General features: G+C 37.6%; 1 protein-coding gene across 3 annotated transcripts in view; it reads right to left on the reverse strand.

The window, feature by feature from the left end:
- Positions 1-22861, reverse strand: part of USP9X (ubiquitin specific peptidase 9 X-linked) — a 96311-nt gene that overhangs the window by 47834 nt on the left and 25616 nt on the right. For all 3 annotated transcript variants that reach the window (XM_077171658.1, XM_054654548.2, XM_054654546.2), the window contains exons 3-14: positions 20698-20843; positions 20315-20394; positions 16175-16287; positions 15619-15837; positions 14319-14434; positions 13809-14060; positions 13593-13731; positions 11951-12103; positions 8154-8258; positions 6479-6685; positions 5513-5649; positions 320-453 (exon numbers count right to left, since the gene is read on the reverse strand). In XM_077171658.1, coding sequence (XP_077027773.1) covers positions 320-453; positions 5513-5649; positions 6479-6685; positions 8154-8258; positions 11951-12103; positions 13593-13731; positions 13809-14060; positions 14319-14434; positions 15619-15837; positions 16175-16287; positions 20315-20394; positions 20698-20843 — 1801 coding nt within the window. The remainder of the gene's footprint in view (positions 1-319; positions 454-5512; positions 5650-6478; positions 6686-8153; positions 8259-11950; positions 12104-13592; positions 13732-13808; positions 14061-14318; positions 14435-15618; positions 15838-16174; positions 16288-20314; positions 20395-20697; positions 20844-22861) is intronic.

Genomic DNA, 22861 nt, shown 5'->3' on the forward strand with positions numbered 1-22861 from the left:
TTCAAAACTACAAGTTTACTACTAGAACCTTCCACAAAAAAACTAACCTAAGTAGGGCAGGCAAGATGATTTTTATCAATCCACACATAAACAATGGCTGCCACTTTCTCATATTCTGCTGTTAAACACACATTTTTAATGATAAAAAAGAAAAAAATTAGTATTTTAAGCTTTTCTTACCCAGTCACCACAAAGGCTATTAACCCTAGAGATGCTTGAAAATTAAACAAATAAACGTAATAGTTATTTTATTATGGGAATTTACTTTTAACTCCATTTTCAGCTGGAGTTTTCCTATGCTTTTGATGTTAAAACTCACCTTTAGCATACTGCCTCATGCTTTCCATATAGGCAGAGAGGTTTTCTGCAACCAGTGTAACGAGGGCGTGATTGTGCTGAAGTTGATTGATCAAGTCATGTCGGTAAAACACGTGGGGACTTCGCTGAGTTTGACTGAAATTTAAGCACAAGTGTTAGAGAAAGAAGCTTTGCACCAAATAGTTCAGAAATCAATTTAAGAGACACATCTTTGATGCAAGATCCAAATTTTCCTACAATATCTCAAACAGAACACAGATTAAGTTTCTGACAATATTTTTCTATCTTCTGACGTATCAACAGTTCTTAGGAGTTACTAAAAGAAGGTAATTTATGAGGACTTCATGGTTACAAAATGTATGGAAAACATCAAAGCAATGGGAGCAGCTCAGTGGAGGGAGAATATCTGCAGCAAGACCTGCCCAAAATGCACAGCAGACCTTCAACTACATATAACTACAATATGCATAACCCTGGTTTCTCCCAGAGCCATCTGATATACTTTTCTATATTTAACATTAAAACACTAAGTAAAACTCATTACCATAGTCAAAGTACACTAGCCAATAACCAAACCAATTATTTCAATACTTAAAAATCCCCTAAAAATAGTATTGATTTTTTCCTAACAATAACTATGTGGGAAAATGTTGGTACAAGCAAAAAAACCTGTTACACAGAGCATATAACCTAAAAGCCCCTAAAAGATTCAAGAAAGGAAATATCCCAAATAAATAATTAGATTGTTATTTAAGTGCATTATCAAGACCTGACCAAAAATGCTTCTCTTAAACAACACTAGAAATATTCAGATGACAGAAGCAAACTACAGAGCTTGTGTCCAAGACCCACATGCCATGAACACTATCAAATTCTAGAGCCTGAGGATTCATCACCTCTGCAGAACACTCTCCAGGTGTCTCAACTGCTGCAGCTGTAGATCAGAGCACTGATCTTGACTGCATAAACCAGAACTGCTCTTCCATGGTAAAGAGAGAAAAAAAGAAAATAAGTGGGTGTCAGGGGGAAGAGCAGCATTTCTCACAGCCACTCAGCTGATCCCATAGCCTGCCCTAAAGAAACAAAGATCTGGTTTCCAACTGCTCTCCTTTCTTTCAACACTTAAATGAGCAGACCTCAGAATTAGCTGAGTGGATTACAGGTAGGAATTCCCATCCTTCCTGGGAAAGGGGGTGTCCATACTGCATGGCCTACAGCACTCCACAGTACTTCCACACCTTCAGAGAACAGGGGGGAAGGCAAGGAATCCCAGTTCCAGCACCAGCTGACAGTGATCTTTGCTGCTGATAACCACATTTCACTGCAGATGTAACTGCACAGATAAACTGATTCACTGGCCAAAGATCAATGTCCATCTGGGGTTACAAGACAGAAGCCACCAACACCCTGCCAGTAATTTTATCTGCAACCAACAGACTTTGGGCTGCTAAGCACTGTGGTTTTCAGAAGATTAAATTTCATAACATGCAGAATTTTCTAAAATAGTTTGAAAAACACTCAAATACCCAGACATTTCTCAGACTGAAAACAAAATGGATGGAAGCATGGAAAAAAAACCATACAGGACTTCATAGATTCAAAACATTCTCTGTTTTCACTTTAAGAAACTTTCTAATTATGTTTCATTCCATCTCCACCAACCTCCTTACTGAGAATAAAGCAGCAGCAAATCCAGCAAAAGACTGGATTTCTATTTTAGTGGTTACCCAAGTTTTACCTCTAGACAGAGAACAGCATTCACAAAGGTTAACAGAAAATAAGAACACTTATTATTTGGGAAATACATATGATCAAACAACTAAAGGAACAAACAGAACCAAGATGGGGTGTTTTGTGGAATCAAAGATAATAAAGTGTGTATTTATATTCATAATATTATGCATTTGTGTCAATCTCACATGAAACAGCAAAACCAAAGCTTTATCAGCAGAAGACTACAAAGTTCTGTGTGAGGTATTTTTTATTTCTCTCCTTTCTCAGCCACATGCACAAAGAGTACATTTGCAAACGGATCCATCTTGGTTAGCAATGACTTTGAAAAGCTGAATAACTGAAATAACTAGAGTTATGAGCTGTGAGTTTTAACAGTGATCATGAACAACACTTCCAATATTATTTTGATCCATTGCTAGGATGGACTCAGAGGCAAAATGATTGTCTTTATGCACAGGAAAAAAAGCTGATTTAACAAGAGCTTCTAGAATGTTTTCTAGTATTAAGACAAAGTCTACATGCAATTAAAATTTTCCTTATGCATCTAAGGTTAGACTAATATGACATTGTCCCTGGGACACAATCATTTAACCTTTAATATTATGACACTGGTAACTAGACACTCATTAATGTGCAATAACTGAGGAGTTTGAAAAATTGAAGTCAACAGTAAAACTCATATTTTCATTGTGTTATACTAAATGGATACCAAAAGCCAATGTATAAAAAGAAAAAGTAACATTTTGAAAGGGATTACAAAGTATTTTGGATTATGAAAAAGGACATAGCTAGAATGCTTATTTGTTAGAAAAATACTGGCAAACTGGCAAAGGCAAAATTCCAAACAACTTAATTTAAATGGATTAAAAAGAATTATTTATCTGCACATATAACTCACCCAATATAATACTACATATGTAACTCAGCTTTTGAAGATGACAGTTATGCCAACTGAACAAATGCTATGTACAACTAAAAGAGTGCAGATTATTCAGATGAAAATCCAAATTGCAGCAACCAATCCCCACAAATTCCTTTATGTAGGCTAAAAAGTGACTTGAAGCATCATTGGTGCCCTAAAGCACAATGAAACCACTAAACTCTCAGTGTTCAGTTAATTCTCCTGGGCAAGTAATTTAACAGACTGTCTTCTACTGCTCAGGTAGATACAGGTCAAACTTAAGCATTTGATAGTGGTCTACAGGAGGTTCTACCACCCAACACAGAGAGAATTATGATGATTATCTGTAAACTAAAGGTCAATATTATGAGTAATAAAGGTGACTATTCCTAAGTATTAATAAGCATCTTTGCACCTATAAGACTCCTTGTACTTACATAAACATTATTTTCTGTTGCAATTCTGGTTAAGCTGAACTTCCTGACACATGTAGCATTTCTTTGTGATCAGGAAGCTAAATTTTGCCACAGCAATTGTATAACCAATTCATCACTTTGTTCAACTGCATGAATAACTAGCAACAATTAAAACCTCCCCCTCAAAAGAATTTCTACAGTGCCAATGGCATAAGATAATTTATACAGATTTTTGCCAAGAATCAGCAGCACTTCCTGATCTGGACTGAACTTTCCATTGCCAGTGCCAGTCAGCTGACCCACCTCAAAAGAGTAGCATAAAGAATATGTGCTCTGTGACATGTTTTTGAGGCAGTTGTCACAAATACCTGTTTGGACTTATTTTCACTCCAAATTCTAGAATGATGTTAAAGTTTTAAGTCAAGTAAGGGAAGCTGATAGGAAGAGGTATTGTATGCATGCATTTCAGTTTCCAAACTGTATCAATATTAAGAGTTATGAGAAAATTCAGAGGACTGGAAAGTCACTGATTATTTCAAAACTATGTTTTCACTCAGCACACTTCCCAGTCACCTGGGCAGTAATACCACCTGACTAAACTCCCTCAACAGTATCTTGCTAACAAAGGGTTTTTAAGTTCCTTGATTAAAACTTTCAATTACAAGTTCACTTTCCTGCCATATTTGTTTTCAAATTCAGCATAAAAATAAGGTGCTATTACATAGTGCAATGCAGACTGCCCTGAAATCTGAGGAAAATATGGTCAGATTGAAAAAAAAAAGAGGAGAGACATTCAAACCATTTAACTGTACACAGACCATACAGGAAACCTACATTTCCACAATCAAAAGAAGTTCAGTTCCTCCCAAGATTACTTTGGAGCAGAAACCTAAATCAATGTCTTGAATGCTTGAAGTGCTTCAGTAATTAATTACTTAAAGCAAAGTATCTTTGTTAAGGCACTGTGCTAAAAGCATCAACTTGAATAACCAGGTAGCTTGGTTTGCCTGGATCTTACAGCATGAAAAAGGTTAAGGATTCCACAACACAGAAAACAGACTTTTCTGCTAATTGACAGGTAACTTTGTGACTTCTTGGGATAAACTTCAAAGAATCATTAATGAAAATCTGCAAGGAATTAAAATATACTGAAAATTTGAGAAGTATGCTGCATACCAAATGAATGAAGAAAACTCCAGTAGCCAGGAATGCAACATTATCACAGCTCCTGAAAATGCTATCAGTAAGAAGATAGTGTTGTGCAAACTGCAGCTTATTTTCCTCAACTTTCCCTGATTTGATCCTTCTTGTGAGCTGACTGTAATAGCAACATTGACTTGAATACTTTATCTGATTACAAGAATTAAAACAAAGCAACTGTGCAGCACTGATAAGCCAACAATGTTTTTCAGGAGTATGTAAAAATTCTGATGTGGATACGAATACTCTTAGGGGCTCAGCCTTTTTTACTGAGAAGACATTAAAAATAATTAAAATAATCATGCATACTTTAAAAGTCCAAACTGATAACGGCTTCTCATTATTTCTTCCTTTTGGAAACAAACATCAAATGAACCCCTGACAAAACAAACAAACAAAAACCCTCACCCCAATAAAACAAATTCCAATCTATTCCATTCAGGAGAGAAAATCAGTAGAGAATTTCACCCAGACCAGAAAGCTACATTTGATTTTAAGCATATGAACTAGATGACATGCAAGAATTTATCATTAAAGAACAAGGATGGGTGGCTGTGTTTGTGTATGTATGTGTGTGCATACAGCCACATGGGCACGTAAAACATATTTATGCTTTGTAAGCTAATTCCATTGTTAGGCAGGAAACTCCATGAATAACTGAAAAAGAAATCCAGATTTTCCACTAGAATACCATAAAAATTATTAAAAAAATGTATGAAGAAGTTAATGCTCTCTTACTAAACTCAGGTGTCTGACTTTTTATACACACTGTGTGTATAAAGTGTCTGACACTATTTATACACACTAGAACAAACTCAAGACCATCCTCCAACACAGGTTATGGTTTTACCTAGACTTTCCAGACCTGTTGCAAAAAAAAAAAATTAAATTCCAACCCATCCAACTTTCAACAGACAAAATTTTATCTGAATTCCATTCTTACCTCAAGTTCTGTGGTGCTTCACCAAACAAACTGCAAATTTCTCTAATTTGTTTCAGTGCAGGAATGACCCATTTGTCATTTGTACGAAGCTCTTCTATAAAACGATCTATCCACTGGATCTTTTGTGTATCTCGATCCTTAAAGAACAGCAGTTTATAATCAAAATCAAGCATATTGCAGAACTATCCTAATTCCCTTTCTTTGTGTCCAATATGCAGCACTCAAAGTCAAACAAATACTGAATCACTGAGTTTTGAAGCCTAAAAGCATAACAGAAGTGTCTGAGCAGCACTACATGCTGGCAGAAGCTACCAGTGTGTTACAAACTCCCTGCACTCAAGCACTGCTTATTTAACAAGTGTTTAAATACCTTTCTTCTTCCATTTATTTCTACTCACTGTCATAAAATATCAAGAAACAATGAGAAAATGTTTCTTAACAAGATGGATAATGGATTCATTTCAAACCATAATTAACTACTACTCTGACAGACTTTCACAGAAGTTTGGGTGGGGAAGGAGAGTGTATAATAGTATGAAAAGGATCTTGCTAGGTCCTTTCTAATATACAGGACAGATAAGGACTTACTGGCACAAAAAAAAAGGCAACAAAACCCACTGAAACAAATTAGCATGAAGTTTGGTAAAAAGCAAAGGGGGTGGGGAGCGGGGTTGCTTTTCCTTTCTCCCTAGGCAGGGTTCTTCTCCAATTCTTCCAGTGTGCTAATTACAGTACATCACCAACTACAACAAGACAGGCAAACTGATGCACTACACTCTCTCTCTCCCATTAAAGCACCAATGGTATTGATTAAAATGTGTCCTGTAACATTTTAGAAGTACTAGGACGTTGATAGAACCATCCAAATTTATTTAAGTAACACTTTTGTGAAATTACCAAATAGCTTGAATTTTTTGTGGGGAATGGAAGGAAACTCAGAGACCGATTTCATACTGATTTACTCACCTGTGAACAGCTGTAATCTAAGATTTTTATATGGGCACTAAGAGCCTGGTCCATGATATCAACCGGCACATCATCACTGTGAGCCAAATTCCACAAAAGGTTCAGCACTTTGTGTGCCATCACACCATCCTTGTCATCCTCTGCAAGGCGACGAATTAACTCCAGCAGTTTCTCACGCTGTTTCTTGCTTGCATTCGTCCAACTTGCCTAAGAGAGTATTTTTAAAAAAAATTATAAAAGTCTTTTTTTAAAAATTCCACACATAACCCACACTGTTAACAAACAATGCAACAATAAAGTGATGCAACTACATAAAGAACTTTCCCATTAACTGCTGTCATTAATAATATATAGCAAATTAGAGCAATACATAAGCCAAACACAACTTAAGAGCTCTTCTCTTCAGTATTGTATTTACAACTACAGCATACTCATCTTGAAACTCAAAAAAAGATGGCTCTTTATTCAAAGATCACAGATGTGTTTTAAAAGTTAACATTACCATTGACAATTGCATCAACAGAGTGGGCTCAGCTGTTTCTTTTAAATGCTTTCACAAAACTCCAGTGCTTACACTTAAAAGATTTCTTAAATAACTTATAATCACTACATAAGTAAAACTTTAGTATCATTCATGTCTCTGAATCAGACTGAAACACATGGCCCCAGCATTCCATTAACCTTCTCCTGAATAAGTTTTCAATATGCCATCACTTCATATCCATCTCAAGGTCAGACACAACAGTTTACATACAGCAGTTCTGAGCACTGGGTTAAATATCTGAACTACAGAACATTAGACCCACATTCACCAAACTACAGGACCACAACAAACAAAGTACAAGTTGCATGTAAGCCAAAATATGACTATAATGCATTTATCTAAAAAGAGAAAGCAGAGTCTACAAAGCTGAATTGTGTTTTCAAGCAGTACAGCAGATCATGTCCTGAAAGTGAAACAGTAAAACAAGCCAGAGAGCACCACTACTGGAAGCTGCAAATAAAAGCCAGTGAGTAACATAAACTTTCAGAAACAAGTTGTTTTGTCATTTCAAACAAATCACTGTGTGTTTATAAACATTCAACTTTATCTTCCTGAGACTGTTTCATTTTGTATGTAAGCTAAACGGAGAAAAGTTATTACATGATAAAGAGGAAGTTGGGGGAGCAGGGAACGGAAGTCCTTGATCTCCTCTACTTAAAGATCAAAAGTAGCACTGCCCAGTAAACCTGACAAAACCTACTCTAATGCCAGGAAAAAAACATAATTTACTAAATCACCAAAACTTCTTAATTTGGAACAAATGCAAAAAAGTATCTAAGACAAATAACTTATTTTATTTGGAAAATTCTATATTCCTAGGATTGCTAAATGTAGCTTTAATACTACAGGCTTCACAGATCTGCATTATCCTGAGAGTTCAAACCAGAAAACAAAACTGTCTACTAAACAAAAATAAGAGGCCTTTGTTTTAGACAGGAAGTAAACAGAAAATCTCACAAGGAGTGCTCATTATAGAATTAAATATTACAGACTGTTGCTACACGTTAAGAAGTCTTTTAACACAGAGAAACTGAGCAAATCTAAAAGGAGATAGAAGGACAGTAAAAAAGCCACAAATTTACACACACTCTCACAACCCGTTTCCTGAATACAGTCAAAACACAAAATTACCTTAAAACAATCAAACAGGTGATCAAGCTGTTCAGGAGAGAAATCCCAAGCTAATTTTGCAAGTAGATCATGTACATTTTTTACAATGGCTTCATGTTTTCCTGCCTGTCAGGAAGAAAAAAAAAATCCACCAACAATTCATATTTAGTCAAGCAGCAAGACATTCTAATAGAATTTTTATAAGGAAGACTATTAGAGGTGGCCAGCAAGAAAAGCTGATGCTGTGGGAACAGCACAGCAAATGGAATACTTCATTGGGAATTCAAAATATTTAGATTTCCCTTTTAAGTGTAAGTATTTAAGTGTGCTTTGTAGGTGTGCACACAAGTATTTATTTAGACCATAAATACTGCAGCATCAAAATATTTAATTTTTTTGTTCCTGCTACAAAATCAAGCTGGGACAGAGGACAATAAAATCTAAAAGGGTATTTTAACTTACAAACTGGCATTTTTATGTTGTTTTGTGTGGGTTTTTATGGTTTGGGGTTTTTTAATAATGAATTACTCGAAATACACTCCTGAATTTCATTGAGGTATTTTAAGGTGTAAACCAATCTTTAGTATTTCACCAGTTTCTCAGGATGAAGTACCTCCTTTGTGTTAGTGGATTCACAGACAACTAAAGCCTCCTATTACAAACAACTTGTTACCAGACAATGTTTTGAAGTCCAGCAGCTTTTAAACTTACAAATCCAGCAATGAAACAACCAAAGACAAGATGTTGAGTTTTATACTAGACACAGTTTTAAATGAGAGGGTGGTGTACATCACAATTTTGACATTTAAGGAGGAAGGCAACGAGGGCAAAAAAAGCTAGTTCCATTTAACTCCAAGCATGAAGAACATTTTCTGCCCAGGCTGGAAAACACATCCTGTACTTTACATCTGCAGTCAAAACCAACAAATATGGACTATGAGAATCAATAGCTGATTTACTGTAAAATTTTTGTTGTAAGTGAGAAATAAAAAATGCAAAACAAATACCTAGAATACACATTCTGGTGTAATTAATCTTGTACACTATTAAAAATACATGTATAAGCACTTTTGAAATTCAATTCCTACTAAAAGCTTCCATCAGTAATTTAAAACCAAAACTAAAAACCAAACCCAGACTAATAGCTTTGTTACATGCTGTGCCTTAAATTCTTTATAAGGTGTCATAAATTTTTGTTTTAAAAAAAGTCATTTTAAGCAGTAATGTTTGTTTTCACATTATGAGTCAGATTACAAGAGAGGGGATTACTAAACCCATAATTCCACTTGACTTTGGAAAACATCATGTAACTTTTTTCCTCTTACCATTTCCTGGATAGAAAGAAAAACTGAGAGCATGCAAGGCAGAAAGAGCATCTATAATATAACAAATAAAAGGAGCAGCATGGCCAACTCCTGGGGGGAGCAAGAATAAAGCAGGTAAAACCCCTGATTTGGGAGGTTTTTAACAGATATGGGGAAGCTGTGAAGCACTGAAGGGTCTGGGGAAGTAAAAGCAGACAGTGGGAGGAGGAAAGGAACCTGGTGTGTGACCTGCCAGCTTGCTGCACAGGAACAGGGAAATGCCTATGAAGTTCCAGTTAAATACTCCAGAACATAAGTCATGAGACCTCAACCTCTGCCATTCTGTATTTTGTACAGCTGCATCTTCCCCTGCAACTTAATGCTTGCATTTAGAAACTTACAACATTATTCCTTTAATCAAATGCACTCCTATATTGTGAGCACTAGCTTTATAAGACATGAAAACACTTCAATAAAATTAAAACTTAGGTTGCCTTTGAAAGGCAAAAGCAGCATAATTGTCTTTGAGTAATACTAAGAGTCTCAGGTGCAGGCTGAGCCTCTAAAGCCAGGCAGCAACACAAGTGCTTGAGCCTGAAAGCAAAACCCCCCCACTGCTGCACTGAGGCCAAGCTAAAATAGCTTGTTATATAAAGCTACACAGTAAATCAACTCCTCACTACTGAATTTCGTGCCCCAGCTGCTCTCAGGAGCAGTCATTTAATAAGAACTTTCAAAAACTACTATACACAGGGAGTAGTGAAGTAGGTGAAAATCATTTTCTATTAACAAATTTTAGGATTCTTAATTTTTAGTCCATTATAATCCCATGGTTAAAGCCACAGTGAAACCATCTACCTGAATAAGAGTTACTTTCACACAAAAAAAAGTACAGGGCAAAATTACAGCCAGAGCACTGCAGAAGCCACCTACTTTTCAACTGGTAAGGTGGACTATCCCAATTTCTTAAGGGTTGGATGATGTATTCACATTTTTCTGGAAGGGTAGAAAGTTTGACTTCCACTAGCTTATCCACATGTCCTATCTCCAAGCACTAGGAGCAAGGTAATTGCTTGGAAGACTTTTTTCCCCAAATTTCTGATTTTTTCTCCTCTTATTAAAAGTGAGGCTCTAAAATAGGTAAAAGAGGCCTACTAACAGCAAACTAACCTCTCAAAGTTTTGTGGGTTTTTTTTTTCCCCTACAGGTATCTTTTCATCTGGAAAGATCTACAGAGTGCAAGCTGAAAACTAAGAGTATGACCCCAGACCTTAATTCAAGTAATCTGTGTATTGCTGTGCTACATGATGCTGTGCTACATGATTTTCTTAACAGGATTTTGGGATAATAAGAAAAGACTGTATTGAGTTTCAGCCTGTGCAGCTACTGCCATGCTGGAACTGAAGGCCAGGCATGATGAAATTACGTGCAACACCAGAGATCTCCCCTACATCACCTGCAGTCCCAAGTGTTATAAATGTAAAATAATTCCACTTAAGCCAAACTGTTCTAGTCTCAGAACAGCATGAACACATGTAAACTGTGCTATCAAAATAACCAAACTTGTATTGGCCTTTGTCAGGGTATAACCCAGCTGGCAAATGAGCACCACAGAGCTGCTCACTCAACTGTCAACCCCACAGTTCCATGGGGGAAGAGAGTGACCAGAGGGAAAGTGAGAAAACAGAGTTGAGATAACACAGTTAGTACAGAAGCTGCTATGGAGAAATGTAACTCTGTCCCTGCTCAAATCAGTACAGCCCTCCCTCCCTGCCTTGGAAACCAGAGTTACCCTTCCCACACTTGAAGGACTGGCCTGAAGACCTTTCTGTGCAATCAGAGTTTCACTACCCATTATTTATGTTTCAATCCTATTTTTTTAAAATTTTCTGTATACTTAGTAATTCTCAATGATTTGGTCTCTCCAGCTGCCTAGTCTGTGTATTAGAATCATGCAGTCCACAGCTAGGGAAATCCCCTTCACCAGTCAAGCAAGTAAAAAAAATCAGTATTGCAAAATTCGTAACTTTTCAAAAATCATTATTGCAACACAAGGAAAAGAACTTGCAGCTAAATAACTTCTAGAACAGTCATTATTATAAGCCTTACTAATCACACTCTGCCCAGGAAAAACTTACACAACTGCATGGAACTCAGAGATTAGCAACACATATTTATTTCTCCATGCATTTTAAAATGCTAAGCTATTGTGTATCATGTCTCTGCTCAATGCTGAAGGTTTGTTAATACTTAAAAAGGATCATCTCTGCACCATGTTCTGAACTGTTCCCTCAGGTTTTATACATATATATATACCTGTGGCTGACCCCTTCCACTGGAGACACTTCAGATGGCAATTTTAAGCTCTAAGACCCCAAAAACAAACACCATTTCACCTCACATTTTCTTTAGCTTTGCCTAACACAGAGCAGAAGCAGCCCAGGTTCTCTCCTCCACACGACATACAAGGAGATGCCTCTTGTGCAGCAGCAGACAAGCAGCTGAATTATTTACCTGTGCAGCCCAAATGTTGTCAAGATCCTGCAAAGTGAGAGCTTTCTCTTTGATGACAAACCGGAGAATTTTCTCAAGTTTTTCTACATATTGAGGTTGATGAAGACTATCTCTTAATACAATTGATAAAATGTTGTTCTGCTGGATCCATTCCTGAATATAAAAAGAAAGTAGTGCCATCTCAAATTATTCAGGTGCCATCATGAATATTTAAACTACAAAACAAAAATCCAACCTGTTACAGATTAAAAAAGATGCAGCACAACAGAAAGGCTTTCATCTTTAATTTCCTCTCTCTCAAAAAAAAATCACCATTTAAAATAATCCAATATATTTCTGGATTATTATTGGAAAATGCTCAAACAATTTCAAACATAAAAAGCCCACATGAAGAGGAGTTAACTCTTCTATTCAAGCAACAAAATTTTTACCTTCCAATTCATTCACAGTCATTAAGTATCAAAACCAAATTAAGACACATCTAACTCTACTGGTACACCTACAGCATATCCCATAAAAAAGACTTAAGCAAAGACTGAAATATAAAAATTATTGTTTAAGTACTGCCACTTTTAGGGTTTTTTAAATGTTTCTAATTGAACCAGAGGCAAATATTCAAGTCATATTTAAGGAGATGCAATTTTCTCAGTGGTGTCACTGACACAGTCAGACCATTTTGTTCCAAGTGAAGCAAAGCAAGATGTACTCTGAGCACTGACAGAGAAAACAAACACCCACAGAATCATCACCTCCAACACTGTCCTTGATCAGACTTACAATATTCAAGCTGGTCCCATGAAATAATGAAATCTAGGCATTTTCAGTTAAAAACACAGGTCCTGTATGAGATGCCAAACTGTAGGAAATGTGTAAAAAAGAGACCTATTTCCTCCTATTGCTTTAAAAAGTCCAAACTGCAGTTATTTTTTCTTGTCAGATGTCCTCTTGTAGATTACAAACCTCACAACAGGTGACCAGTCAGAAAGATGGGGCAGAACAGTGTAAAAATCACTTAACACAACTAGATTTCACAAAAATTAAGAGAAAATAGTTCTTATTTTAGTTTTATAATTGCTCATTTTCATACTTCCCTATACATACATTCAAGCAAAAGTATCCAGAATATAAAAATATTGATTAAAACAAAAATGTGGTATCTAGAGTTTTCTGTAGTGAAGCATCCAGCTTCTGAAATGTGAGAAGCAGAGCAGTCACTTAGAACTCTAATGAGAAAAAGTTGAAGCACCAAACCCAGACTACATCCTTATTTAAATGACCATTACATTTCTAGTTACTGCAACACTGCAGCTGCAAATGAATCACATTTGTTTTATTTAGGTTTCTCTGGTTTTTTAAAAACTCTATATAAAACACACACTATCCAAGGATCCACTTTTACGCCATGATTTTAGCAGCACTGAAAATAATTCTCAACAGCAGTTTTGACACAAATGCAGCATTTTTTCACAGAAAGGCTACTCTAAAGTGCTTTTTTACCAGGACATGATGCCTAATGTTTCTAACACTGTATATGAAAACAAACAATGTGTGCTGGATCCACAATACAGAGCTACTTCTACAGTTGTAGTACAAAGGAGAAACCAAATCTGTGCAATGAACTTCACTGAAAAGGAGCACTTACTGCCATTCTCTCAGCTGTGAGCCACTCTTCCTCTTCAGGATTACCATGTCGATGAGTGTAGTATGACACACTGGATATTACTTTGTTAACTTCATTTAGTGCATTCATTTTACCATTGAAAGAGGAAATTTGTAACAACCTGTGAGAAAAATTTAATGTAAGACGTGTGGAAAAAAATGTCACCAGTGGCATATTATAATAGAAGTAGCATCTTACCTAAGAATCATTTTTAACCTAAATATTTCTAAATTTTTTACAGTTTCTTCTTGTCCTGGAACTCTTGAAGCTAAGTTCTTTAGAGATTTGATTATCATTGACAGAGCATCATTTTTGGCTTCATTCTTTGCTTCTTTTTTCAGTTCATCATCTGTTAAATTTTCTAAAAACTGTGGAACCATTTCTATAATTGGAAGGAAGTATTTCTTCACTGTATGTAATGTTAAAAATTCAAAACATTGTCCAAATGGCCTAAAAAATAAAGAAAAAAAAGGAAAGTGTCATAATCAATAGTCATGCAACATTATGATAAGGAGGTGCAATTGTTTAAAGAAACTCATATCTACTTAGGAGCACATGAAATGGTGAAAGTAGACACAACCAGCTGAATGAAGAGATGGAGTGAAAGGAAGTGCTTCAATAAAAGTCTTAAGCTTTCTGCTAACACAGTATTTTATACTGAGTCCAACTTTTGCAAATGCATAAATCATTATTTAGAAAAAAACTTACTTGATGAGAGCTGCAATGATCTGAACATTCAATGCTGATCCACTCATGAATCGATCATGCAAGACCTGAAATCCATTTAGTGTGCCAAACTTGTTGATAAGATCTACTAGCCAACCCTGTAATAAAACAAACAGTTATTTTCTGGTATTTACTAAGTACCATTTAGAAATACTTTCAAGTACCTTTTAATAACAACATTTTCTTTAAAATAGTCTTTACACAGTTTACATATTCAGTTTCAAGGAAATGCTCAGAAACAGGCAACAAGATCTTTTCTGTTATCATGTCAAAGAGCAGATGCTGTAGATGAGCTACTCAAGAAAATTTATTTAGGAATAACACTGACTATAATTTAGGTCCAGCTTTAGCTGGAAAGTCTGACAGTTCTGGTATTTTTTCATTGTCCTGGATGTGATAATGTCACATATAAAAACATTAAGAATGCAAAGTAACATTCTTCTAAACACAACTAGTAATGCAAGGGAAGCCCAAGGACACTAGAGATTTTTATCCCTGGTTCTTCCAAGCAAGTAAGTCAGCAGTTCCACTAAAGAAAAAAAAATTAAAAAACTAAAAAACACTCACTCTAAAAAGTTGTATATATATATATATATATATATATAAAATAAATAAAATTCAGTTAACTCCTGAAGTCTTATCAATGCCATTTGGAGATCAATTCTGAAAACTTCAGACTCAAGAACCAGGACAGATGGCTAATCTTCACTTCCAGTTAAAAAAATAAAACAACAAAACCCCAAGAAACCACAACTATAAAACACAAACAACCAAAAAACCCAAACCTTCAACATCCCCCCAAAAGAAAACCAAACCAAACCAAACCAAAGCCACTGAAAAAACCACACTGACAGTGGTATCTCATGTCCAATTAAAAAACATTTCTTCCACCACTGGAAACTGTAAGGAAGAGAAAATTCCTAATTTATCACATAATCTCCTTCTCAAAGTGCGTCACCTACAAAATTTCATGCTAAGGGAGAAGGTAAATCCATCAACTGGCAAATACAAGCAAGCCAATTAACACAGTAGGAATGGCATTCCAGCAGTTGTGCCAGCTTACCACAGAAACATGTGACAGAGTTTGATGGTGGACCAGAGACAGGAGGAGTAAGAGGAGAAATGCACATTAAATCAGGAGTCATAACCAACAGAACATCTTAGTGACAGAAGAATGAAGAGGGCTTTTGGCCCCCACTCTAAGAACACTTCTCTACAGCTGCTGTGTCATTAGGTAACACTGCACAGAATAAAACACAGGGGTCTGGAAAGGCTCTCACACCTTTGGTGATCGTGGGTCAGGAGGACGGGCATAAAGTTCATCTTCAGCGAGCTGGACTCCTGCAGGAACTGTTTCTGAGGGACGAGTACCATTGTATAGATGGAATTTGCAGTGAGGATTTAAGGCCATGGCAAGAAGTTCAAGAAGGGGAAACCAATCTTGGGACAGCTTGGCCACACAGAGTTCCACTAGTCTATGAGTGTTGTTAATAATACATCTCTGTTCATAAAAAAAAAAAAGAACAAGTAAGAATGTGGCAGGGGATTGAACAATGAATATGAACTATAAACTCAGAACATACACAGTTCTAGTTCTCCCCAAATCATCTCTCATGTTTTATTTCCTTCCAAAACTCTGGAGGCAATAAAGTGAAACACTGACAGAAAGATGACTCCCCACTGCCTGTCCAGATCCATGCATATCAGAGTTTTCTCACAACTCAAAAATGAGTTTGAAAGATTAGCTCCAGTTTTTACAGTCTCCCCCTAATCACAATGGCAGTCTCCTTCCTTTTTAAATTACCACACTCTTCAGAAACACAACTTTAAAAACTCACATGAATTTCAAACTTCCAGCCGCTCACTGCCTCGTCTGTAAGGATTTTTGTGAAGGATATTGTTAACCCATCTCGAAAAAATCGCTGGCATGCTTCACTTTTGACATCAAGGCCTATTTAAAATAAGAAAGAACAACAGACTATTAGACATGGAACAGTTACATGAACATTTTACATGTTGAAAGCAGAGATTTGGTGTGCTGGTGTTGGTAAGTTCTTCTCAGTAGCTTGTACAGGGCTGTGTTTTGACTTGGGCTGGAAACAGTGTTGTTAACACAGGGATGTTTTCTCTACTGCTGAGCAGGGCTCTCACATCCAAGGTTTTCCTGCTTCTCACACCACCCTGCCAGGAAGTAAGCTGGGGGTGCACAAGGATTTGGGAGGGGATACAGTCAGGACAGCTGAGCCTAAAGGACCACAGGGATATCCCAGACCATATGGCATCATGATCAGCCTACAGAGCTGAGGAAGGAGGAAGGGGGAGAAGTTTGGAGTGATGTTGTTTGTCTCCCCAAGTCACTGTCACATGTGATGGAGCCCTGCTGTCCTGGGGATGGCTGAACACCTGCCCAGCCATGGGAAGTGGTGCATGAATTCCTTGGTTTGCTTTGCTGGCACAGAAGGCTTTTCTTTTACCTCTTAAACTGTCTTTATCCCAACCCATGAGTTTTTTAACTTTTTCCTTTCTGATTCTCTCCCCCATCCCAGTGGAGGGGCAGTGAGCAAGTGGCTGTGTGGTGCTTAGCTGCTGGCTGGGGTTAAATCACAACATTTGGACTTCAAAGGTTTGGTGTTTAAAGTTTCAGAAGTGATTCTAAACAAGTTTGGATGAAAACAAACTTACATAGGCTTAAATGGACAATAAACTCGTTGGATTAATGTTCTAGCAAAACCACCTCAAAAAGTTACACTCTGTTACATAATTTTAAAATTGTTTTTAAAAACACGTGCTTTGGGTTGGTTTTTTCCCCCATGTTTACAAAATACTTCGATAGATATACTAGCAAAGATAAGAGTAAGTACAGTCTTTATCTTCCATTCTTCTTTATGTTCTCTCTTATCTACTTGCTAACAGCAAAACCAGTGAGTGAAGAGAGGTAAAAATAACTATTTCAAGGAAATGCAGAAGATACAGCTTCAGTAAGGAACTCAGTAGTGGTCCCACAGAAATGCAGATGAATAATCTTGAGAGAGATGGAGATGGTCTTTAGAGGGTGCTGGAAACAACTCCCATTGCTGGGCTAGCCTAACTTTTGGATGCACACGTGCCCATGCACACATGGATTTAATTTTTTTTGTCCCTAGGGCCTCCCTCTCTCTCCCATTCCATGCAATTCATCAAAACCACAGATTTGGGATCAAGTATGAAGGTTTACATTGTGTAGTGAAATCTCATTTCAGTTTCAGTTAGTTATAAATTCCAGAAGTTGCCTTGCATCTTGCTTGCGTATGTCACATTGTAAAGTTCTGGCAGCATTTTAAAAACTGAGTGTAAATGTTAAGAGCAATAAAATCCTTCTGAAGAAAAAGTGGAGAATATTCTTGCCTATAAAAAACCAAAACCTTAGAATAAACAATTTTTTTATTATTTAAATTTATAGTATCCAATTCACCATGGCATTTACTTCTGGAGCAAATCTCATTACTGAAAATACTCCATAAGTATTCCAGATTTATTGTGCAGATAAACATCAGTCTAGCTGTTAAATGTTATATTTCAAATAGGTTTTCTTCTATTAGCAAGTAACTCCAGACTATCTGTTGATAGTTGCATGGCTCATTGTTTAACAAAGAATAATACATCGATGCCTACACATAAAAAGTGAATTTTCCATAAATGGGTGCATCTGCCAGGAATAATGCAAGTCACAGTCTAACAGGATTCACACTACTCTGTCAAATTCGTTCCTTCCACTTGAAGGTGGTAATGCTGACATTTCATTCATATAAGTACTTTCAATTAGTTTAGTTATGTCCCTTTCAATTGCTCCTGAAAAGATTTAAAGATGATGCAAATATCACTCTTATTTTACAGCCAGGCTACAAAGAAGTAGCTACTGTGAAGTCACTCCAGAATGCTGATGGCCATGGGCTATGTTAGGAATAAAAGGTTTCTAAGAGCCCCAGCCACAAGAAAATAGAGCCTGCAAAAACATGTAGTGAGTGATGTCTTTCTAGGTTTTGTTGCTTCACTATTTAAATAGGATACAGCCATAAATGCAGAGTTTATGTAATTCAAAAGCTGATTATTTCTCAGTATATCCTTTCAGTTCCTCCTTTTGGAAACAGATCTTGTCAGAATATGAAAAATTCCCACAGACAGGTAGCAAGGGGTTGAATTTTAGATGTCACTGAGATAATGGAGCAGTTTAATCTATTAAGAAATATACACAACCAAACCATTTCTACTGCCTCTCTATATATACCCCACTCTCAAACAGTGTCTGCCAAGCTCTGAGCTACCCAAACAGTGTCAGTTACACCCTATCATATTCCTTGGGAACTGGAAGTTATTTAAAAGGAACCACATTAGCCATCATGTAGCTTCAAGCAGCAAAAAACCCTCCAAAAATCTAGGATAAAGCTGTAAAGATAACACAGTAAACACCTAGTTTTAAGAGCTTTGCTTGTTTTCTCCTTTTCCAATAATCCTAGTGTTTACACACAGCAATTCATCTAAAGGGCAAGAGGAAACATAATTAAGTAGCAACACAGAAGTACTTTTTAGAATTGCACACCAACAACTTAATTAAAATCAAAGTGCAAAAGCATATGAATATGTTTCCACTGTTTTTCACAACTTCAACAGGAAAAATAAGCTTTTCTTTTGGGGAACTTTCAACTAAGCCTGATGCTTTGGGGAAGTACATTGATGTCAGGAGTAGTTAGAAATCTCATTCTGCTCTTATTACTTCACTGCATTGACAGCCTTTAGGTTTTGGGTTGTTTTTCTTTTTAAAGATGACTTAACAGCTGGCAGAATATACTTCTCCTCTCTCACAAATCACAAGCAGATCATTTCTTCTTACTGCACTGTTCCAACCACGCAGACACAAAGGTGGCTGCACTTTCTCTTGGAAAGCTGGCATTCTTTTCCCTTCAGAACAGATGTGATCCCTTGAACATCCTACACTTGCTTGAGGATTCCTGCCAGGCCCAGCTACACACAAAGCCACCAATTCCAAGCACAACTAGAGCTGATAAATCAGTGTTGGCAACAATATGTCATTATCCTTGCTGGATCACAAGGATGCACCCTAACTTTTGTCTCTCCATAGAGTGCTCCAAAGCAAAAGAGACTTGACAATCAAGACAACCCAGAATATCATGATCACAATCAGCTTTTTAGTCTTAAAGCTGCCTAAGAATAACATCTATTAACATGGAAATGAAGTTGTTCTGGGCCAGCACCTCTGCAGAAGAAAGAGCAGGCACTTTGTATAACACTATATTTGAAACACAAAGAGCTGGTGAGTGTAGATATCCTAAAAAATTATTTTGCTGTGACTCTTGCTATTACTCAAACATAAGCAACCTCCCAGGAGAACAAAACTTACCAGAACACATGGCAAACCTGTCAATCTTACCAGTACAATTTAACAGGCACATACACTGTCCTGATATGGAACCCTCTTACTCCCAAGTCAGACACCAGCAAGCACTGGTAGCACTATTAGTCTAAGCCATGCTGTTTAAAATTCTAACTTTTCTCTGATATTCTTAAAAGTATACGAGTGCCAAATCTGAACAAAAATTTCTGGCAAGACATTTGAAAGGCAGACTAGAAACTTATTAAAAAATAAAAACAACTAGAATTCTTTGCGTTTTAGCATCTGCTATAAAGACCAAACCCACTAGGTTTGATATCAAAGTGAATACAGAAAACAGGTATGACAGGAATGACAGGATTTTTATGTCTCTGAGCTTATTCAACTTCTCTACTCGTGCTAAGGCACCTATTTCTAACTACATTCATGGCTTTTTTAAAGTTCTCATAAGATTTTGCATAGCACTCCGATATAATCTTCAAGACCAGGGTTGTAACAGAAATTATTAACAATTTTTAAGCCTTCACCAGAGATTCAAAAGACAAAAAAGAACTTTGCACACCAGTCCAATAATCAAATGTCTTTCAGTTACCTTTTTTACTTAGGTCAATAGCAGCTTCTAGAAGAACTTCTAATTCCCCCTTCGGCAATACAGGAACAACCCATCGAGGCCTATATTCAAAAACAAACAAACCCAATTTCAATTGTGCTTCTGAAAAATCAAGAATTCTTGCCCCATTGTAATGCTTTTAAATATAGGCTCAGTACATAGATTTTTAAATGTCCTGACAAGTATTACACTAACCAACCCAAAGAAAACCACATTCTCCTTCAAGCTTCTTTCTCTTTACAACTATAACCCAACAAAAAAAGCATTTCAAGAAGTCCAGAGAAACAAAGATATAAAAATTCTGATTCCACTATCAAGATGTTTGCACAAATCATCAACACCTTTTAAAAAAGGTGTGAAAATACCTGTTGATCATGTCATCCAACTTTGCCAGGTCTGTGTGTGGAAATGCAGGCTCCTCATCTTCAAGCTGGGGTGGAGCATCAGCTTGGCCCTGCTCATCAGGCGGGGTAGCTGGGGAGTTCTCATTTGAAGAATCAGGTGAAGAAGTCTAAAATAAAGATGGAAAATACTTCAAGTACTACCTGCACTTGTGTTCTACTTGTTTTGGCAGTTTGCTGTCATAATGCATTCCAAAGAATCAGCTCAAGTACGTATCAATATAAAATAGTTTTATTTCAGATTTATTAACAAAAATAGAGCATAAAATGTGCTATATTTTTCTATCTTGGCAGTTTAAAAATCAAGCTACTTTCGCAGCGAGGAAAGTGGGGTTTTTTTTGGTAATGGCTTCTACTTTCAGCAGATCATTTTTCCAGAAGGTGAAATAAATACACTGAAGCTCCAGTTTTTATAAATCTTGTCCAGAAAAGTTGATTACTTTAAGTAGAGAGATAGTTTTCAACAAAAGCGCAGAGGAAAACAATCATGAAAAACACTTTCTTAAAGAGTTTGCTAAACATGAGTGACTCACTACTATAACCATCTACTAATCAACCTTGAAGAACAAAGTTAAATCCACTTTGATGGGCCATGCAAAATATAACACGTTATGCAGATGTCTCTTATTATTCATACACAGAAATAGTATGAACTGACAATAAGAGCAAGACTTAGACAAAACCTCAAGAACATTTTTCACCTGCTGTGCCACATCTGTTTGGCAGGGAGTGTTATTTTCTTCACAGCAGCCTGTAGGGTGCTAGGTTTTGGATTTGGGACCAAAACAGCACTGGGAACACATCAGTGTTTTGTCTGTTGGTGAACAGTGCTATCACAGACTCAAGGCCTGTTTTTCTCTTTGATAACTCCTGTCAGAACTCAGACATAGGCAGGAGATACCATGAGGTGGAAGCAGGAAAGGCCACCTGGGATTTTGTCAGAGTCTGAAGAGATGCAATGAAGCAAGCCAAGGCTCACTTGGAATAAAACCTGGCTAAGGATGTCAAGGGTACCAACAAGGGCTTCTTCAAATACATCATAACCAAAATAAATACATGGGAAGATGTGGTCCTGTTGCTGCCTCAGCCAGGAGACTGAGGAGAAGGTCTAGAGGAAGGAAGTTTCCTTTGGCTGAGAAGACTGGGTGGAGACCACTTAATTAAACTTCATATCCACAGGTCCATGGGCCCTGATGGGATGCACCCACAAGTGCTGAGAGAACTGCTGGAATCATAGTGAGGCAGGAGAGGTGCCTGAGGGCTGGAAGAAAGCAAATGTCACCCCAGTCTTCACTAAGGGCAAGATGGAGGACCTAGGGAACTACTGGCCAGTCAGCCTCACTTCAAGCCCTGGAGAAGTGACAGAATAGTTCACTCTGGAGGCCACCTCTACCCACATGGAAGACAAGAAGGAGATCAGGAGAGGTCAGCATGGATTCACTAAAGGTAAATCATGTCTTACCACCCTGATTGCTCTCCATGATGAAACAACAACCTGGATGGATGAGGGGAGAGCAGGGGATGCTGTCTGCCTCGACTTCACACCGTCTCTCACAGCCTCTGCATTCACAAACTCAAGAAGCAAGGACAGGGTGAGTGGACAGTGAGGTGGACTGAGAAGTGCCTGAATGGCAGATCCCAGAGGTGGCTACTCAGTGGCACAGGGTCCAGTTGGAGGCCTGGCACCAGTGGTGGCCCCCAAGGTTCAATACTTGGCCCAGGACTGTTTTACTTATTCATCAATGACCTGGCTGAGGGCAGAAGCCTCCTCAGTGAGTTCTCTGGTGACACAAGGCTGGGAGGAGGGGCCAGTACCCCAGAGAGCCCTGCAGCCCTTGGGAAGGATCTCAAAAGGATGGAGAGATGGGCAGAGAACCTCCTGAAATCCAGCAAGGGCAAATGCAGGGTCCTGCCCTGGGGAAGAACAACCCCAGGCACCAGGACAGGCTGGGACTGACCTGCTGGGAAGCTGCTCTGGGGGGAAGGACCTGGGGGTCCTGGTGGACAATGAGCTGTCCCCGAGCCAGCACCGTGTCCCTGTGGCCAAGAGGGCCAATGGGATCCTGGGGTGCATTAGGAAGAGCACTGCCAGCAGGTCAGGGAGGTGATGCTGCCACTCTGCTCAGCC

The sequence above is a fragment of the Agelaius phoeniceus genome, chromosome 2, assembly GCF_051311805.1.
Source record: "Agelaius phoeniceus isolate bAgePho1 chromosome 2, bAgePho1.hap1, whole genome shotgun sequence".
NCBI classification, from domain to species: Eukaryota; Metazoa; Chordata; class Aves; order Passeriformes; family Icteridae; genus Agelaius; species Agelaius phoeniceus.